The sequence below is a fragment of the Octopus sinensis genome, linkage group LG1, assembly GCF_006345805.1.
Source record: "Octopus sinensis linkage group LG1, ASM634580v1, whole genome shotgun sequence".
Lineage (NCBI taxonomy): Eukaryota > Metazoa > Mollusca > Cephalopoda > Octopoda > Octopodidae > Octopus > Octopus sinensis.
The window spans coordinates 164,064,685-164,086,577 of NC_042997.1; the positions used below are offsets into that span (position 1 = coordinate 164,064,685).

Genomic DNA, 21,893 nt, shown 5'->3' on the forward strand with positions numbered 1-21,893 from the left:
ATGATTCAAAGACTACAGATCTACACCATCACTGGAACTGTAAAAATCTGTAAAACTTTCCAGAAGTTTATCATTTAATTATATATGAGTATGTCTAAATATGCAACTACATGCATGAGAATACATACATAAAACAAAACATACAAATTTGCACATATACATACATACATATTAAAATACTCTGTTGATGTTGTTGAAATTCCAATGAAGTAGCCTTGGATCTAAGTTAGAAACTGGCTCTTACTCTATTGGAGAGAAATCTTAAGATAAAACTGAATAATGACATACATTCATTCATTTTTGTGTCTGTTTTCTCATGCTGGCATCATATGATAGTAACTGACATCATATGATAGTAAATTGTATTGAACATGAAATAGTTGTTCAGTAGGATGAATTTCAGTGCTGCAATTATGAATCTGTGGTTGATGTGTCCTGGGATCTCTTCTGGGTATTTTTCTAGCTAGAAGGTGATTGCTTCTGTACCATAACTGTGTGGGATATTGGTGTACAAGTTCACATTGAATGATACTAACAGAGTTCCTTCTTCGGGAGGTGGTTAAGCATGTCTAAGTCATCCCTGTTGAAGCTTTTCACATATTTTAGAAATGGTTTGAGTAAAATGTCGAGGAAATTGCTCAAACGGTAGGTTTCACAAGCAGGGCCAGTAATGATGGGTCTTAGTTTGAGGTCAGTAGGGGGAGGAACATCAACGCATAGGCGTGGAGAATCTGCAAGCTTTACAAATATGTGGGTTTTTGTGTATTTTAGGTAATTCATAGAATAGACTTGGTCTGTATTCAAAATTGGATAAATAGTCAATTTCTTTTTTAGTGAGGCCCTTTCCATGTATTTGAAGTAAGGAGGATAAGTTTTTAAGTGTCTTCTGTGGGTTGTTTTGTACTATCTTCTCATAGTAAATATTGTTTTCCAACATGGAGAGAATAAAATATTTATAGTACTCTGTGTCCATCACTACTACCGCCCTTCCTTTATCAGCTTTTTTAATGGTCAGGTTAATATCATTTTCTAACTCGATTAGGTTTTTCCATTCATTTGTGTTAAGGTTGGATTTAATTCATTGTTGAACTTTGTTTAATAAGTTATATACTGATTATTTCTTTACAAGTTTTCATACCTGTACGACTTTTCAAAAAAATTTTAAAGTAAAGTATGAAAAAAAGACATTAGAAATCTAAGGAAAAAATTTCCATTAAAGGACGAACATACGTTCATCCAATAAATAATATATAAATACTCACATGCACACACACATACAAATACATGTGTGTGTACTTGTTCTTCACTTTCACTTGGCAACTAGTGTTGGTTTGTTTACATCCCCCTAACTTAGCAGCTTGACAAGGGACTAATAGAATAAGGGTCATACTTAGCAAACTTGGTTGTCTGGATCACTTTGTATCAATAACTACATCATTTCATGATGGGATGGAAGCATAGATCAATGTCAGTGGTGGGACCCATTTCAGTAGAGAATGGTGTCAAACAAGGTGACATCTTTGCCCTATATATATATAATGTACTGATCCATGATAGAAAATTCAACACAAAAAGTACTCCATCTGGTGAGAGATAAATGTTATTATTTAAAGGTCACAATACAGGTATTAAAGCATTACTAATAGTTTCATATGTTGAGAGAACTCAAACATTCTTCAGGTGCAAACCGCATATCATAACAAAGTAAAGAAATTGAATAATAGAAGAAATGCAAAAAAAAAACAAAAACTGAGAAGGCAGCATATAAAAAATGCAGACAGTAAAGAATGGAAAATAAAAAACAAAAACTAAAATGTTTTCTGTATGTTGCCTTCTCAGTTTTTTTTTGCATTTCTTCTTTTATTCAATTTCTTTAGTTCGTTACGATATGCAGTTTGTGCCTGAAGAATATGTTTGAGTTCTCTCAACATGCGAAACTGTTAGTAATGCTTTAATACATGTATTGTGACCTTTAAATAATAATAACAATAATAATAATAATAATAATAATAATAATAATATAATAATAATAATAATAACAATAACTAATAATAAATAACACACATATATATATATATATATATATATATATATAATATAATATAAGGGAATATTATTCCAAACTTACAGGGAAAAAATTCAATTTAGAAATACTAAATCAAATTTCACAAAGTATAATATATATATATATATAATGTATAAAAGTATAATATTTTGATAAAAGGTGGGTTTTTTTTTCTAATTTATATATATATATATTATATATATATGTATATGAACACACAAACACCTATATAGTGGGAGAGTACAGGGATTTAGGAAATCTAGGTGAATTTCAGTAAACACATGTAAAATCCTGGCTAACAGAGTGTATAAGGAGGGGAAACAGAATTCAGGGCATTCTATACAAACTGCACATCCAAGTTCTTGTTTCATCTCCTAGACTCCTTTTTCTTCACCCATATGCATGTAAACAATAAGCAATAAACTTAACAACCTCTTGACCTGTCAGAGCCAGTACGCTGGCTGATTTATATTAAATCAAAGAAATGAAACTGATATATCCCTTATCTTCATTATCCATCTCCTGACATATCTCCAAAATGGATTGACAACTTGCTGATTTGATTTATTTGATATTCTCTATATTACCATCTCTCACTATATTTACTGGAAATAATTCAAAATATACTTTAAAATTATTACTCTAACTTGGTCCAAAATGATGTCTAAGTGGTACCCTCATTGGTTACTGTATGGACTCACATATTCTTTTAAAATATATATGCCAATGTGTAAATTGATGAAATGGCCACCACAAATTATTTAAATGGTCATGACAGTTTAATAAAGATATATAATACCATTATCTCCATTCCTTTGTTTGACATGGCTGTGTGAGAAGAAGTATGCTTCCCAACCACATGGTTCTGGGTTCAGTCCCAGTGTAGAATCTTAGGTAACTGCCTTCTGCTATAGAACAGGCCAACCAAAGCTTTCTGAGTGGATTTGGTAGATGGAAACTGTAAGAAGCCTATCATATACATATATGTATGTGTGTGTGTGTGTGTTTGTGTCTCTTTGTCTTGACATTGTGTGATACTAGTAAATGAGTATTACTATCATACAAGTAGTGTCATTTACTTCCAGTATATTGTGAGGACATGTCTAATCATGGGAAATATTACTCTGCTTGGAAACAAGAGAGGGCTGGTAACAGAAAAGGCATCCAGCCATAGAAAACCTGCTTCAATAATATCTGTCCTGCATACCTTTTACTAGTGTCAGTCATTAGACTGCAGCCATGCTGAGGCACATCCTTGAAGAATTTTTAGTCAAATGAATCAACCCCGGGGACTTATTTTTAAAGCCTGTTATTTATTCTATCAGTCTCTTTTGCTGAACTGGTAACTTATGGGAACATAAACAAACCAATACTGGTTGTGAAGTGGTGGTGTGGGACACACACACACGCACAAATACATGACGAGGTTCTTTCAGTTTCTGTCTACCAAATCCACTTACAAGGCCTTGATGGGCCTGGGGCTATAGCAGAAGACATATGCCCAAGGTTCCACACTATGGGATTGAACCCGAAGCCATATGATTAGTAAGCAAACTTCTTACAACACAACCATGCTTGTTCCTAATGTTTGTTTGTGTGTGTGTGTGTGTGTGTGTGTGTGTGTGTGTGTGCGTGCGCGCATATATATATATATATATATATATATATACACACACACACACACATATGACAGGCTTCTTTCAGTTTCTGTCTACCAAATCCACTCACAAAGCTTTGGTCAGCCCGAGGCTTTAATAGAAGACACTTGCCCAAAGTGCCATGCAGTGAGACTGAACCCGGAACCATGTGGTTGGGAAGCAAGCTTCTTACCACACAGCTACTCCTATGCTTATAACATATCAGTGCCCTGGGTGAGGTATGAACTCAGAATCTCTACATTCTTCACCCATGACTCACACAACAAAGGTACTGTCTATAAGTACGATGTGCTCAGTGATTATATATATGTATATATATATATATATATATATATATATATATATATATACATATATATATGAGTGAGTGGACAAATGAAAGAAAGGGCACTCAACACATTTATTGCAAGTTACATGTATTAATCAAAACAGTTTGATTCAGATTCCATGCTACTTCAAGTTTTGCAGGCCCCTAACAGAGTCCGCCTCCTCAGGTTGGTGGGATATCTGAAGACAGGCTCTGTTAGGGACCTGCGAAAGTTGAAGTAGCATGGAATTCAAATCAAACAGTTTTGAATAATATATATTGGGTCGATGCCAGCACCGCCTCGACTGGCTTCTGTGCCGGTGGCACATAAAAAGCACCATCCGAACGTGGTCGATGCCAGCACCGCCTCGACTGGCTTCTGTGCTGGTGGCACATAAAAAGCACCAACCAATCGTGGCCAATGCCAGACCCCTCTGGCACCTGTGCAGGTGGCACGTAAAAAGCACCCACTACACTCGCGGAGTGGTTGGCATTAGGAAGGGCATCCAGCTGTAGAAACACTGCCAGATCAGACTGGAGCCTGGAGCAGCCCCTGGCTCCCCAGACCCCGGTTGAACCGTCCAACCCGTGCTAGCGCGGAAAAATGGACGTTAAACGATGATGATGATGATGATATATATGTAAAGAACAAATTAAATAACATAGACCTTTATACAATTATGTGTATGTGTGTGCATGTGCATGTGTGTGTGTGTGTGTGTATGTGTGGTTTCAGCTGTATATGACTATTATCCAAACAAGAGAGTCCTAAGTACTATAGTGATAAAGTGCATTAAGATTCCAAGTTGAAGAATTCAGTATTACATACTTACTATTCTGTATTTCTCAACTTTGAATGCCACATAACAATGAAACTTAAACAGAAATATAGCTTAATTTGCTGGAAAAATTCTTCTTCTGCTTCACAAACATCTGTAGCTCCACACTAACTTTCATCTCATTGATTATCTATAATAACTAACCTATAAACCTCACCATCCTTTTACTAGCAGAAATTTAAATCTTCCCAACACTAATTGCTATACAGCTCAACTTCTCTTAACAATAACCTACAGCATAATTTCAACAGAAAAATTAGTGTTTGCATCAATGTTAAATACACAATCACCTCAACAGATTTATAACTTGACACAACAAAGCATTCCAGTTACTTTAGGTGAAGGTCTTTCTCCCTAACTTCCCCAAATATTATGATTCTCCTTCACCATAACTACCAACATTGATTTAACTGTCTCAACTGTTATAGTGAAAACATTCAGTATAACTATCCTCTCTCTGAAGATGTTACTGTTGTTTAACCCTAGTTCAGCTATAAATGAGCAGACCTAAGATCAAAGGCATTTCATTTGTAACTATCTGGTCTTTATATATATATATATATATATATATATATATATATATATATATATATATATAGAACTACATCATTCATTTTATCTCTTCCTTTTTAAAGTAAGTATGGTGAAATTTGAGGGACTTTTGACTGCTATTTCTAGCAAGTTGAGCAACCACATAGTGGCATCTCAGAAGTAATCACTTTTAGTGTCTTCAATGTTCCTACACATCCTAGTTTTTCAAACTCCACTCCTTCTATCCTAAGATTCTTAATCTCTTTGCCATGTTTTAACTTTCTTCATGGTTTTTGATTAATTTAGTGATAAATATTTATTACTATATCATGGTAAATGACATTGAGCATGTGCTAGTTATCAGTTGCACAATACTGCAGCATAATTTCAATCAGTGGTTATAAAATCATTTTACTTCACTTAGATAAATAATGCTCAAGAGAAAGATAAGAACATCCTTTGTAACTACTCAAAAGGAAATTAATATTTATTATTACATCAGATTCAAACTGGAACTGAAATTTTCTCTTGTATTCTTTACTACATTCCTAAGGTAATGAGATGGTAGAATTGTCAGTCAGTTGGACAAGTAGCATTTCTTTAGGCTCTTTACATTCTTGGTTCAAATTTCACCAAAGCTGACTTCAATTTTCGTCCTGTTGAGATCAATAAAATAATTACCAGTTGAACACTGGAGTCAATGTAATTGACTTACTCACTGCCTTTAATCCTTTAGTTTTTAAACTGGCCATATCCAGCCCCATATTTTCTACCTGTTTTATGTTCAAACTGGCTAGATCTGGCCTATCACATGTACCTAACAATGTCAGAGTAAAAATATACAATTGCATCATTGAAATCTCAAAGCTACAAGATAATGCATGATTAATTCAAATCAATGTGAATAAATATCAGGTCATCCCATAAGTTCTGTCAGGATTTGAATAAGGAAAACAAGTGATCAAATGTTATATTTAATTGAAATTCAATCATCAGTGTACTTTCCCTGATTATCTGTGACTTCCTTCCATCTATTTACAAGCTTTTTAATCCCATCAATGTAAAACTCTTTTGGTTTCAAAGCGAAGAACTCTGAAATGTCATTTCGACCTCCTCCTGGCTTGCAAAAGTTATGTCCCTCAAATGATTTTGTAAACTATGAAACAAATGGTAGTCTGAAGGAGCAAGGTCGGGAGAATAAGGTGGATGAGGAATTTTTTCCCAACCAAGCTCTTCAATCTTCTTTGATGTCATCTTTGCAGTGTGGAGTCGTGCATTGTCCTGATGAAACATCACTCCTTTTCAATTCACTAAAGCAAGTAATTTTTTCTTCAAAGCTTGGTTCAAATGCTCTAATTGCTGACAGTAGACTTGAGCATTGATTGTTACATTAGGTGCTAACAATTCAAAGTGAATTACTCCTTTGCAATCCCACCAGAGAGAGAGAGAAGAACCTTTTCCCTTTTACCAAGCCACTGTTTACAACATTTAACATTTCGAAAGAAGATCCATTTTTCGTCACCAGTCACAAGTCTATCCAAAAAGGGTGAAATGAGTTTGCAAGAATGGAGAGAAGAGCAGATGTCAACTCGGGATTTGTGGTAGCTTTTGGACAATTCATGAGGTACCCATTTTCCAAGTTGTTGAAGATGACAACGAACAGTTGTATGGTTTGAACTAAGCTTTATTGCCAATTCTTCAACTGATAATACAGGATTTTCTTCAAGTAATGCCTCAAGGAGCTTATCATCAAACTCAGCTGGACATCCTGTTCGATCTTCATCTTCAACGCTGAAATCTCCACTTCTGAATTTTGCAAACCATCTTCTGCAAGTTCGTTCATTCAAGCATTTTTTCCCATAAACTGAGTGTATGTTCCAAGTCGCTTTGGCTGCAGAGTTTCCTTTTTTGTACTCATAAAGCATTATGTACCTCAAATGCTCTTTGGATACTTCCATGTTTGAAAGGGTTTTAATCAAAGAAATTTTAATTCTTATTCTGTAAAATAATATTTAATTAGTTTAAATGTACATAAATGCATAAAAATAATTAAAAATTCCATTAATCATTCTAAAATACTATTAAATTTCATTCAATTTTTAAAAAAAGTAAAATCAGACAGAACTTATGGATGATCTGATAAATAAACATTACATTTGACAGAATAATCTGAATGATAAAAAGTTAAATTGCTTGCACCAAAATTTGAAATCATTCTTTCCTAAGTTCTCTTGGAAAGCTTAGGACACTTTGCAGGAAAAAAAAACATTAATCCATTCTCATCTCATCTCCATACTGGTAATATAAATTTAGTCTTTGCTCAATTCTGATTCAGCATACCTTTGATGAAAGGTATTCCAGTTATGACCATCCCAACCCATTCTTTTTTTATTTATTCTTTTTATTCACATTGTACATTGGCAATCTTGTGAGTAGAGAAAGATTTAGCTGCTATTTTTAGTAGATCAAGTGAACCTGTAGTAGCTTATTCATTAGCTCACAGATATAAATTAGTTAGAATGGATGGAAGGCAGAATCTAAAATTATTTCTCTGAACGTAATTCTCCGTTATCTGTTCAGGAAATTCATTCTACTGATTTAAATTTGAACATATTATCTAAACTGAAATCATAGGTTTTTATTTAAAAAAAAGAAACCCATTTTGTATTAGAAATTTATCTATAATGTTAGGAGTTTGATTTCAGAATGATCAAAACAGAGAAAAAGAAAAAAAAAATCAATAAGAAGTAAAAATAAACACAGCTTGAAACATGTTGCTGAGAGATGTATGTATTGCTTTATCAAAATTTATTTCGATAATATATGATTATAGCAATTTAAAATGAAAAAGAATTTCTACAGAATAAATCCCTATCAATACCACACACCACAATAACTATACTAACAGCAAAATGAATTATAGAAACAGTTGCCAAATTTCCATCAAATGTTATCCTAATATCTTTAAAGGAAAAAGTAAATGGAAGGGTGTAGTGCATAACACAGAGGAAGGTGGACTTCCTGAGAAAATGATGGGATTATCACTGCTTGAATGCCTGCGACCATGCCTGCTCAATGACAGCTATCTAATCTAGGACTAAACAACTGATACACTGACGTAAAAACAACCAAGTCAATAATGGAGATATTAACCATAGAAACATAGATAAGTCAACAGTGAAGCTTTTATGTGGTCACTCAAATCTCCATCATATCACACTTTATCTTCTTAAATAAGAAAAGGATATATCAGATATATAGTAGTGCATATCACTAATAAAAAAGATGTTTACATATTGGAATATCTTTGATCATAGGTCTATCTGCTGGAAGTCCATGGTATCACTTCTTTGTTGTACCTATCAAATTGATAATAAAGTAAGGACCATTATTCTAAATGCAAGTGTTTCCATGAAGGATTATGGAGGAATGCCAGCCTTCATACATAAGAATAATTCCTCAATGCTAGACATTTACATCACTAAAATTCCTTTGATTTAGGAACCATTACCTAGTGTAACTCTCTTTCTTTACCATCATAAACGAGCAAAATGTGGTAAACTTAAAAAAAAATAATGAAAAATGGTAAAACCCCTGAAATATATAAACCAGAGAGTTGCTAACAGTTATACAAAAAGGCACAGTGCATATTCACTTCTCAGAAGCGAAGCATTTGGAATTCAATGCCTGAAATTTGTGTACAACAAAAGAAGGGTAAAAAATGGTTATAAATTATTAATTGTCCAATAATTAATTCTCTTTCCAATTTCTGGTCCATATAAACTATTCATTGGATTTTGTTTCCAATATTGGATCACACCCATAAAAAAAAAGCACATTCAATCCTCATTGTACAATGCCACCAAATATGCATGCAAAACAATTGAAACTAACCATGCTAGCCTTATATGATTATGCTTCCTCATACGTAAGTGCAATAATAAGAGTAGTGGTTCTATCCATCCTCAGCCTCCCTCAAACCAACACACACATGTTTCATCTTGCAATACTACAAGCCATCATACTCTCTTTCTCTCTCTCTTCTGGAACACTTTTATTACCGCCCAACACCTACTCTTAATACCCTTGGAAGAGGAGTGATTGGCAATTGCAGAGGTGGACAAAGGTAAGGGTACCACATACTCTTCCTCCTCTTCCTCTAATTCCACTATGCCTTTCCCCCCATCACTTACTCCATTCACTCTATCAACCATTCTGGTTCTTCTGATGTCATTGCTTCCCCCCCCCCTCTATTTACTAAGCAAATGTTCATGCCTTCACTTATTGATAACTCTCTACATGTACATTCCTATCCTTACTTCTCAACAACTCATTTCTGGCCTTTCTGCTGTCATTCTTCCTTTTCTAATTCCTTTCTTTGTTTAACATACTTCAGGTTACTTAGCACTCTCTTCATTTTACTGCATATTAAGTACTCCACTACCTGTGCTGGTGTTACCACAGAATTTGTCATGCTATGTTCCCTGGGGAATAGTGAATAAGGTGGCCTCACTAGTGTTGGGGATCACAAAAAAAAATGCACCTCAGACACTATAAAGTGACTGACAAATGAGCAAAGAACACACTGGATTGACAAATGACTTTAATCCTATTTGTCTGAGGGTTAGGGAACCACTCAAGTGTTGGTGCCACAAGAAATGAACCCAGTAACATTGTTGGTGATTGGAAGAGCATCCAACTATAGAAAACAAACCAATTGACACATATGAGCACTAGACTTTAAGAATAGTAGCACCTAATAAGAAATTAGACTGTGGTGACCTATTCAACCCATGCCAACATGGAAACATTGAAAGTAGAGATGAAATGATGATGATGAATAAATAAATATAAATATAGACACACACATGCATAGACACATGTCTAGAATGTATATATGTACACAGGCAAGCATATATACATTAACCCATTAATGCATAGCATCTAGAAAAATTGATGCAGAAAAAATTACTACTGCTTGTTAAGTAAACTACCTATTGAGCTTATTTTTGGTATAGTCTGCCTTTAAACTAGTGCTCTATGAATGAGCAAGCACTGTGTACAAACAAACCAACTATACATATGTACGAAATAAGTGATAATAATTTTTCCTGCATTTATTTTTCTGGACACTATGAATTATTGGGTTAAACTTATACAAGGAAAAGTTTGACAGTGACTCTGAAGTTTCAACTTGCTCACTTTTGCCAGATTGTGTTTTATTTGAGCAAGCCTTCAGTTTAAATTGTTTTTATATATAACTTGATATAAAAACAAACATTAATATATAAGGTGGCAAGCTGGTTGAATTGTTAGCACACCAAGCAAAACACTTGGTGGTATTTCATCCATCTTTAAGTTCTGAGCTCAAATTCTGCCAAGGTCAACTGTACCTTTCATTCAGTAGGGGTCAATAAAATAAGTAATAGTTAAGCATCAAGGACAATGTAATTGATTTATAGTTCAAATTTATAGAAAACAAAAGGCAAAGACAGGTGAAGGAACAACAAGCAGGTGTATTAGTTTAACGCTTGGAAAGAATGGAAAAGTCTTTGATGTTTTGAGCTTTGTTCTTTGACAGAATGGATTAAGAGAAAAAAAAAAACAAAGAGAGAATGAAAAAAAAACAGAGAGAGAATGAAAAAAATGAAGAGAGAATGAAAAAAAAGCAAAGAGAGAAAAAATGTGTAGAGATTAATAATAGTTCAACATGTTACCCCACCTCCTGAAATTGTTGGCCTTGTGAAATCAATATATATGTATATATATAATCCTCATGTGCATGGTAAACAATGAGAGTCAAAATGACAATGTACATATTCAGTGGATTTGAATATGAATATATGCTAATTACTGTTGTGCTTTATCATTGGAGAATACTACTTCTCTTTTCAGACATATGTGTATTCATAATACATTCAATACGCTTTGGGACACCTGGTGTTTCGATAGATATCAGCATGTAGCAACAAATTGTTTGTTGAAGTTATAAACAAAAATCATAAACTATAGTTAGATCCATTAGTCCAGGATGCCTTTGACTTCAATGTGGAAGCACCAGATATCCCAAAGTTAACCTTAACAGAATCTGAACTCAGAATGTAAATAGCTTAAAGAAATGCCATTAAGCATTTTGTCCAACATGCTAATGATTCTGCTAGCTCACTGCCTTTATATAACAACAACAACAGTAATAATAATGGTTTCAAATTTTGGCACAAGGCCAGCAATTTCAGGGAAGAGGCTAAGTTGATTATATTGACCCCACTGCTCAACTAGTACTTATTTTATCAATTCTGAAAGGATGAAAGGCAAAGTTGACCTCAGCAGTATTCAAACTCAAAGTTTAAAGATGGATGAAACGCTGTTAAGCATTTTGTTCAGTGTACCAACAATTCCGCCAATTTGCTGCCTTAATAATGATAATCCTTCTTACTAAAGGCTCAAGGCCTGAAATTTTGTGGGAGAGGACTAGTCAATTACATCAACCCAGTGTTTCACTGGTGCTTATTTTATTAACCCCAAAAGGATGAAAGGCAAAGTTGACCTTGGTGGAATTTGAACTCAGAACATAAGGACGGACGAAATGCCACTAAACATGTTGTCTGGTGTGCTAATGATTCTGCCAGCTCACTGCCTTACTTAATAATAATATGATTGGAAGTGTTATCATGTACATTGTTTTGTCTTGGTATAAAAGATGGGCTACAGCAAATATTCTGCTCAATACCACAGATTTGCTTGTCAGTTGTTTGACCTTAACCAGTTGAGCATGTCCCTTAGTGGCTGACAATATGTGCATCTCTGATCACGAGCAGAAGTAGTGGGGGAGCATCATAGCCATGTGTTGAGAGGGATTCTTTGGGGTTTGAATGATACACCTCTGGAAACATGGGTGTTTCATTCAATATCCTTAAACAACCCTTATTCAGGGACCTTTTGAGCAGGATGGGTTACTCGACCAAAAGAAAATTCTAACTGAGCCCCACCTACAAGGTCATGTGCTGTTTATCTTGATATGAGATCATCATGTCGCGCACATATGGTTGTGATGCATGTGCCTGGTGTACCCTTATCAGACGGGTGGTCATGATGGGTATACTGGGCTTCGTATATTTTACCCCAGTGTCACTTTGATGGCATGCATTGCTCTCTCACTCAATAATAATAATAATTGATAACAGTGGTAAATAGCACTTATGATAGTATACATGGTAAAGAGGGTCGGATGAATGATATCAAATTAATGAAAGAATAAACATATCCATGCATGTGAACCTTCCAACGGTTAGAAAGGCACAGCACAAGCATTCTTATTACTTACAGGCACAGAAGTCAAACAAAAACCAACAAAATTACCATAAAATGTCTTCAACTTGGAAAATAAAAAGGTAGATCAAATACTGTAAGGAATTTTGCCCAATGATTCTAATGATTCTACCAATCCACCATTTTGAATTACAATAATGGTTTGTCCACATTACTCTGTTAGGATCATAGGGCTGGTTTCTCTGGTGTGTGTATATAAATATATATATATACATATATATATATATCCTCGCACTGGATGGGACGTTGGTCCATCACAGGATTACTCATTTTTACCAGTTGAGTGGACTGGGGTAACATGAAATGAAGTGTTTTTGCCAAAGAACACAACACATCACTCAGTCTAGGAATTGAAACCACAATCTTTACAACCATGAGTCTAACACCCTCACCACTAAGTCATGTGCCTTCACACAAACTAATAATAGCAATATTTAGAGTAATAATACCAATAATTATCCAGTATATGCATAGGAATAAATATCCTGCTAAATAAATATTGTCCTGTAATTCTAATGCTGCTTTACTTGTATCCATCATATTTGATATAATACCTCATTATATTCCTCACAGCAGTGTGTATCAATGCTGAATTTATATTTCTGGTGAGGTAATTAAAACAAATTAAGGCTATAAATATTAAAATAAAAATGATATGTGGTGAATGAAAATGAATTCACAGGTTTTATTATGCATTCAAAACTAAACGATAAAAATTTAATATGCCTTTAAAATACAACTAAACGGTAAACCTTGAGGATTTCAAACACCAAATATCATTAAAATCCTGCACAATCACATTATTCTTTATCTTCAGTTCTGAATAAACCTTTATAATTAAAAGGATGAATAATGATATCATACAGATCTTCATTATCATTGTTGTCTCTTATTATAGGTTGTATGTCATCTGCTGCTTCTTCATCATGACCTTAGATATTTGTCTTCTGTTCCAACCAAGGGATTAAATTCCACAATTCTTGAATGATTTGATAATTATCCTCTTTACTATAGGAACAAGGCCTGAAATTTGGAGGTAGGAGGCTAGTTAATTATACTGACTTCAATGCTTGACTGGTAGTTATTTTATTGACCCCCAAAAGGATGAAAGACAAAGATGGCTTCAACAGAATTTGAACTCAGAACATAAAATGGGTGAAGTGCTGCTAAGTATTTTGCCCAGTGTGTTAACAATTCAGCCAGCTTGTCACCTTATGAATGATTTGATGATAATGTCAGCTTTTATTTTCTTCATCTTTCATGTGATCTTTCTTCATGCATCCAGTTACTTGATTTTATCCTCATCATGTCCTTAAATAGCTTTATGATATAAACATTTAATGGTTGCAAAACACAGGTCTTCCAGGAATTACTGCTATGTCATTGCTTTTTGACCAGACATTATCAACAATGGCTTCACTAGCCATGACCAAAACTGGTCCCAGAAGAGCAAACACTTTCCCTTCTGTTGTTTAACAGGCTGCAAATACCAAAACTTCTTTTAGCCATTTTCTACATCTATCTTTATTTATCCAACCACATGGCTGCACATGTACAATTCCTTGTGGAAACTCCTCTTTGGCATAGATTTTCTTTTAAAATCAATCAATGCTTTTAATTTATAGTACTCTCTGCTAAACAAGAAAAAATCTGAAACAAACATGCTTTCCTCATGAGTGGTAGCTTTTGCCAGTACCATCTTCTCTCACTCTTTCTCCCTCTCTCTCTCTATGCTGCTTAGTTCACAGTTTATTTCTCTGACATGTCAAGATTAAGAAGTGCTTCATCCATTTTCCAATACAAGACAGCTTGTAGTCTACTTTCGGCCAATTTCTGATTACAAATAAGTGAAATGCTAGTATCTTATCATTCAGATCAGAAGGCAGCTTTTGCGCAATATTTGTTCTCTACTGAAGTGCATAATCATACTGACTCGTGAGCCAGCACTTTCCTCTAAATTCAAAATTCTATCCAGATTTGATTCCATTTGCACATATATTTGGATGGCTCCATGAGCTACACAAATTGTAGCTTAACACTTTTTAAGTACCTACATGATAACTTCCTTTTTTAATAGTGGCTGCTTTTAGGGGTGACCTCTATTAGAACACTATTTTATTACATTATCTGAAGTTAAATATCTTTCTCCAGTCACTTGTGAGTTTATCAAAAACATAGAAGTCTTTTTTTTTTTTGATGCTCTGTTATATATCTTCTCTGCAATTTCAATAATTTCTTATTTGAATACTGCTCTACATCTGTTATTTTCTTCTGGGAGGAATTTTCTCACAAAAAAAAAAGCTATACATCCCAAGCTATGCAACTGTATTCCACATGATCTACACGGAAACTAACATCAGCTGTTCTACCAAGTGAGATTCTAATCCAACTTTTATAAAGTTCACTATTTCTATCACTTGTAGAAATAGCAAACAGTAATACAGTTAATTGTGATATTATTACATTGATAGGTAGTGCCTTTCATTGCTTATCTGACAGCATTGGCTATGCTGCTTCACAGATGTGTTTACATCTATGAATTGTAGACTGATGAATCAATGTATTCTGGTAAGTACCATGCATTCAGAAATACAGCAGTTACAATGAATTATACTGGTGAATGCATATGGTTTAGTTTATATAACAAATCATGCTATAATGTACTTTGTATCTGATTAATTGTGCAACAGCCAGTGTAGTGCTTTTTAGATAATGAACTTGAGAAGTTCATTACCTAATATTTATGTAAATTATGTATCAAGATGTGTAATAATAAAGAAAAAAACTCATTTACTTCACATAAATTGCTGCACTTGAGCAGTAAATGTTGATCTGTTACCTGTATAGGATAGGGTTGACTCTGACAGGAGAATCATGGAAAATTTCATATTTCTATCGTCAAACTAGGGGTCAACTTTTACACAAAATCAACTTGTATTTGAGTATCTATGATACTTATTTCAAAAAGAATCCTATTTTTTTCAACATTTATAATTTGCTCAGCAACATAACCACCATCTTCAATCATTATTTTTCAATTCAAGCAGGAGATCTGGCCACGAGGCTATCATCCACACTTGCATTTTCCCCAACAACCCTAACATTATAGATTCAGATCATTTTCTTAACCTGTTACACCATTCTGCACTTTCAGAAAATGTTTCATCAGTTTCTCTTCCAATTTCCTTTCCTTCTTTGTTTTATCTATTTAATTATTATTTTGACAGCTGCAAACAGACTAACAGACTTCTTGATAGCCATTTGACTAAAAGGAATGCATTTTTAATTACAATCTTTGATCCAAATTGACAAAAGTCATTCCATTTCCATGATTGCAGTTTCTTGCTGTTCAGAAATTTAATGATGAAGCTTTACTTTCTGAATAATATGTCACACTATTGATTCACTGATTGTATGGTCTTCACCTATTTTAGCCGCTATAGCACCACTTTTATGCTTGTTAATTATGTCTAATCTTTCTTCCAACTCCATAACATGCTTCTTCTTCTTAGCACTGTCACCACTCGTAATAGTAGTACTCACTTGTTTAGAGCTTGTGTATGGCAGTAAACTGAGGCTTTAGAAATAAGTAAACCTCCAGTTAACCTGGCTTCGAACAACACCAAATTGCAAAAAAAAATTTTTTTAAACCACACACTCAGTAGTACATAGATATAATAGAAAACAATTTGACAAAGATCATGTCTAAAACAATGAATCAGAGCAATACATTCAACAGCAGCTGAAAGAAAAGCAATAAAACAGGAGTGAAATTTGTACAGTGTTATTTATCATTTCTCAGACATACTGTACACTACAGTAAATCAATTCTTATATGCAGTATTTGAGTTTTGATGGCAAACTACCAACAACATAAACTTGACAACTGCAGTATTTGAACAGTAATTGGGGTATTTCTATTCATTTAATCATGTGAGTATGGCCAGGAAGGTTTTGAATCAGAGTTGTTGTTTTTACCTCTAATTGTAGCAAACAGGGTTATACAATGCTTGGCAAAATCTGAACTTAGACCATGGAATCATCAGTTCAGTTCTTTAACTGACACATTATACCTACTCCTTTACTACCCACAAGGGACTAAACACAGAGAAGACAAACAAGGACAGACAGGCGGATTAAGTTGATTATATCGACCCTAGTGCATAACTGGTTCTTAATTTATCGATCCCGAAAGGATGAAAGGCAAAGTCGACCTCGGCAGAATTTGAACTCAGAACTTAACGGCAGACGAAATACAGCTACGCATTTCGCCCAGCGTGCTAACGTTTCTGCCAGCTCGCAGATTATACTCCTAGCCACTCTCTCTCTCTCTCTCTCTCTCTCTCTCTCTCTCTCTCTCTCTCTCTCACACACACACACACACACACACACACACACACACACACACCTACATGCATGCTGTCTGTCTGTTCATTTGCTCTTTTTATTTAAGATCCTTTCTCCATGCAAGCATGGCTTTGATGTAAGGTTTTGAGGCAGGATTTTTATGGCCAGATGCACTCCTGCATCCTGTTGCTAACACTTACCTGTTTTTCAAATAAGGAATTTTTATTGCAACACATAGATAGTGGACAAAGACGATGATAGAAATTGTCAACAAACTTCACAGATTGCAACTCAAACAGAAGCAAGAAAGTCAATATTTACACCTGTAACTCAGCATAATTTTGTAAACATTCATGCTCACACACATACACAAAACCATTCAACTATATCTTTTATCATTATCCTTTATCTTTTGTTTCAGTCATTAAATTGTGGCTAAACTGGGGCACTGCCTTGAAGAACTTTAGTCAAACAAATCAATCCCAGTAATAATTTATTTTTTCAAGCCTGGTACTTATTCTATTAGTCTCTTTTGCTGAACTGCTAAGTTATAGAGATGTAAACACACCAGCACCAGTTGTCAAGTAATGGTGGGCAACAAACACACACACACACACACACACATACACACACACACTCACACATAAATATTTACATATAGGTGCAGGAGTGGCTGTGTGGTAAGTAGCTTGCTTACCACGTCCTCGCTACAGCTACTTCACCCTTTTATGTTTGTCTGTTCTTGTTCGTCCCCTCTTTGTAATGCCTTCATGGCAAATATTTATGAAATAAAGTAGCTTGCTTACGAACCACATGGTTCCGGGTTCAGTCTCACTGCATGGCACTTTTGGCAAGTGTCTTCTACTATAGCCTCGAGTCGACCAAAGCCTTGTGAGTGGATTTGGTAGACGGAGACTGAAAGAAGCCCATCATGTGTGTGTGTGTGTGTGTGTGCTTGTGTGTCTGTGTTTGTTCCCCCAGCATTACTTGACAACTGATGCTGGTTTGGCAAAAGAGACCGATAGAATAAGTACAAAGCTTACAAAGAGTAAGTCCAGGGATCGGTTTGCTCGACTAAAGGTGGTGCTCCAACATGCCCGCAGTCAAATGACTGAAACAAGTAGAAGAGTAAAAGAATAAATAAATATATACGATGGGCTTCTTTCAGTTTCTGCCTACCAATCCACTCAAAAGGCTTCTTTTTGGTCTGAGACTCTACTAGTTGATACTTGCACAAGGTACTACACAGTGGAACAGAAACTGGAACCATGCGATTGGGAAGCAAACTTTTTACCACACCCACACATGTGCCTATATATATATATATATATCAATCATCATCATCATTTAACGTCTGTTTTCCATGCTGGCATGGGTTGGACAGTTTCACTGAAAACTGGTATGCTGGGGAGCTGCACTAGATTCCAATCTGATTTGGCATGGTATCAATGGCTGGATGCCCTTCCTAACAACAACCACTCCAAGAGTGTAATGGGTGCTTTTTACGTGCCGCCAGCACAGGTGCCAGTTATGCAGCACCAGCATCAGCCATAACTACAATCTTACTTGGCTTGACAGGTCTTCTCAATCACACTATATTGCCAAAGGTGTCTATTATTTGTCACTGCATCTGTGAGGCCCAATGTTCAAATGGTGTTTTTTATGTGCCAGTTATGCAACAGTGGCATCATCCACAACTACAATTTCACTTGATCATGGCTGATGCCAGTGTCACATAAGAATGTGACATACATATATATACATATATATATATATATCTATAAATATATATATACATATATATATATATATATCTATAAATATATATGTATGCATATATATATATAAATATATATGTATGCATATATATATATGAGTGTGTGTGTGTGTGTGTGTGTGTGTGTGTGTGCGCACACACACAAAGGGAGAGAGAGAAAAAGAGAGATTGCTTTACACTTGATTTAGACCTGATGCTATACGTTAACACCAAACACAGTGTCCATATCAAATGTACTTGAACTCTTTTTGTATTTTACTTAATACACATTTCAGAAATAGACCTTCATACATAAAAGAGAAAAGTAAAAATGAAAAAAAAAAATAGAAAAAGAAAAAATGTTAAACCAAGTAAGCAACGTACAGTGTAAGAGTCTTGCCAGTTCTGCATAGTCTCCAGTTATGGCAGCTGTGTGAAGAGCATTGGGGGAACACACTAGCATAGTATTCTGGCCAGGTACCAAATTTCTTTCCATTGGTTGCTGAAAGAAGTAAAATCAATATTGAATATAATTTCATTAAGAAACTTCAATAAACATTATAAATAGCTCTATGTGTCTATCCTGTTTTACTATATTTGAGTATCAATTCTTTACTTCATACTTTAAAGATTATAGCTGATTACGTTCTATGGCTGTCAAGTAAATCTGACAATATAGGTGCTGTTCTACAATAACCAGATGAGTAGCTTCAATTTCAATTACTTACTATTTTATTCGCCTCAAGCTTCAGTCCAAGTACAATAACAAAACAGTATCCCCACCTCACTTCCTTGTTTACTGTTTTACATTCATTGAATCAATAAATTACTTTAGGATACAACCTTAAAACTAATATACATTTTTTTTTTCACTACATAATTCACTGATGAATAAGTAACACTATTCATCCTCATTCATGTATTTTGCATAAACTTTAGAATTCCGGAAAGTTATGGCCTTCTCCAAATGTGGATTTATAAACATAACAACATGGAAACAGTAAAAAGATGGAAATAGGTTAACACAAGAGAAACTGTATAACTAATTTTTTATTGAATATATTTACATTTTAATTATAACTCTGTTGTTGAGATTAATAATGTTTATGCTATGTTCTTTCCTAAACAATAGTTTGAATACACTAACAAATATTAAATTCAGTTTTTAGCTTGGAAATAAAAGACTTTATATTATATTTTTTAATTGCATGAATATTTCAATCTTCACAGCAGAGGGTTGGAGGTGTCCTAGACACAATCCATTCATTGTGCCTTCAGTATTTCTTCATGATAGAGAAGAGTTGGTGGCCTTAGGCATTTGTAAACAGTAAGGGTTTATGCTTGGAGTTGTCTTTTCCCTTGTCTGACTACCTTCCGAGGTTACTAAGCTCAGACTATCTGCTCAGTTACAACCACCAGTGTGTCTGTGGATACAGTATTGTCTTCTTCTAGAGACATGCTTTAATAAAAGCTAAGGGGCACCTCACTCTCAGTGGTCTACAGCATGCCACAATCCAACCCAGAATTTCTAAATCATGGTTCTATTTCTAGAGAGTCATTGAGACTACTTTTGGATTCGTCTGTCCCTTTGACAGGTATTACTTTTGTCCTGCTGGATTGCTTGCAACCCATCAACCTAATCATACAACAGGTTTGTACTAGACTATATGCTACTTGTAATACATCCTTATTGTAACTCTGTTGTTAGAGTTATTAATTACTATCATCGTCATCATCATCATCATTTTAATGTCTGCATTTTTCAAGTTTACATGGGTCAGACAGAATTTGTTGAGTCAGATTTTCTACAGTTGGATACTCTTTGTGTCATCAATCCTCACCTGTTTCCTAAATAAGGTAATATTTCCCCATGACCAGAGACATGTTTTTCACAGAATACTGGAGACAAAGGACACCACTATTTGATGGTGATACTCATTTACAATTATTATGTGATGTCAGGACAAGGAGATACCAACTCTCTCTTACACACACACATAAAAATGGAGGGCTTCTTTCAGTTACTATCAACCAAATCTACTCTCATGACCTTGGTCCACCTAGGGCTATAGTTGAAGGTATTTGCCTAAGATGCCACGCAGTGGAACTGAACCTGGAACCAAGTGATTGCAAAGCAAGCTTCTTAACCACATATCCATAACTGTGCCTCAATGTGTACATGTGCAAGCATGTGTGCATGCTTATGTCTGCATGCTTATTAGCACACATGTGCATGCACACACACACATGCACGCATGCATGCATGCGCGCGCATGCGCGCACACACACACACACACACACACAACAATTATATTATATTCTTTCTCAAAACAATACTTGGAATATTCTAATAACATATATTGAATTTAATTTATAGGTTTGAAATGATGGATTTATTTTATTTTCTCTTATTATTATATGCTTTTTAATTATTATATCTTTTTTAATTATTATATGCTTTTTTTTCTATTTGTTCACTTATATATATTTTCCCTATTTTAATAGATGCAGGTGTGGCTATGTGGTAAGAAGTTTGCTTCCCAGCCAAATGGCTCTGGGTTCAAGATCCAGTCCCAATATATGGCACTTTGGAGTAGTGTCTCCTACTATAGCCTTAGGCTAACCAAAGACTTGTGCCTGGATTTGGTAGATGGAAACTGAAAGAAGCCTGTTGAGTGTGTGTGTGTGATTATCCCCCACCACCGCTTGACAACTGGAGCTAGTGTGTTTACAACCCTGTAACTTAGTGGTTCAGCAAAAGACCAACAGAATAAGTACCAGACTTGAAAAAGTACTGGGGTTGATTTATTTGGCTAAAATCCTTCATGGTGGTGCCCCAGCATGGCAGCAGTCTAATGGCTGAAACAAATAAAAGATTAAAGATAAAAAGATAATACACACAAGTACAAACATAGGCCTTGTGATTAAAGAAGTTCATCTCATAAGCACATGATTCCGAGCCCAATCCCACTGCATGACACATTGAGCAAGTGTCTCCTACTTAGCCTCAGAATTATTAGTATTAAAGAATTATTAGTATTATTGCCTTTCATCCTTTCTG

At 34.9% G+C, this 21,893-nt stretch overlaps 1 protein-coding gene across 4 annotated transcripts in view; it reads right to left on the reverse strand.

The window, feature by feature from the left end:
- LOC115215581 (inversin) overlaps positions 1-21,893 on the reverse strand; it is a 408,281-nt gene that overhangs the window by 288,415 nt on the left and 97,973 nt on the right. For all 4 annotated transcript variants that reach the window (XM_029784790.2, XM_029784800.2, XM_036506245.1 and 1 more), the window contains one exon: positions 19,217-19,334. In XM_029784790.2, coding sequence (XP_029640650.1) covers positions 19,217-19,334 — 118 coding nt within the window. The remainder of the gene's footprint in view (positions 1-19,216; positions 19,335-21,893) is intronic.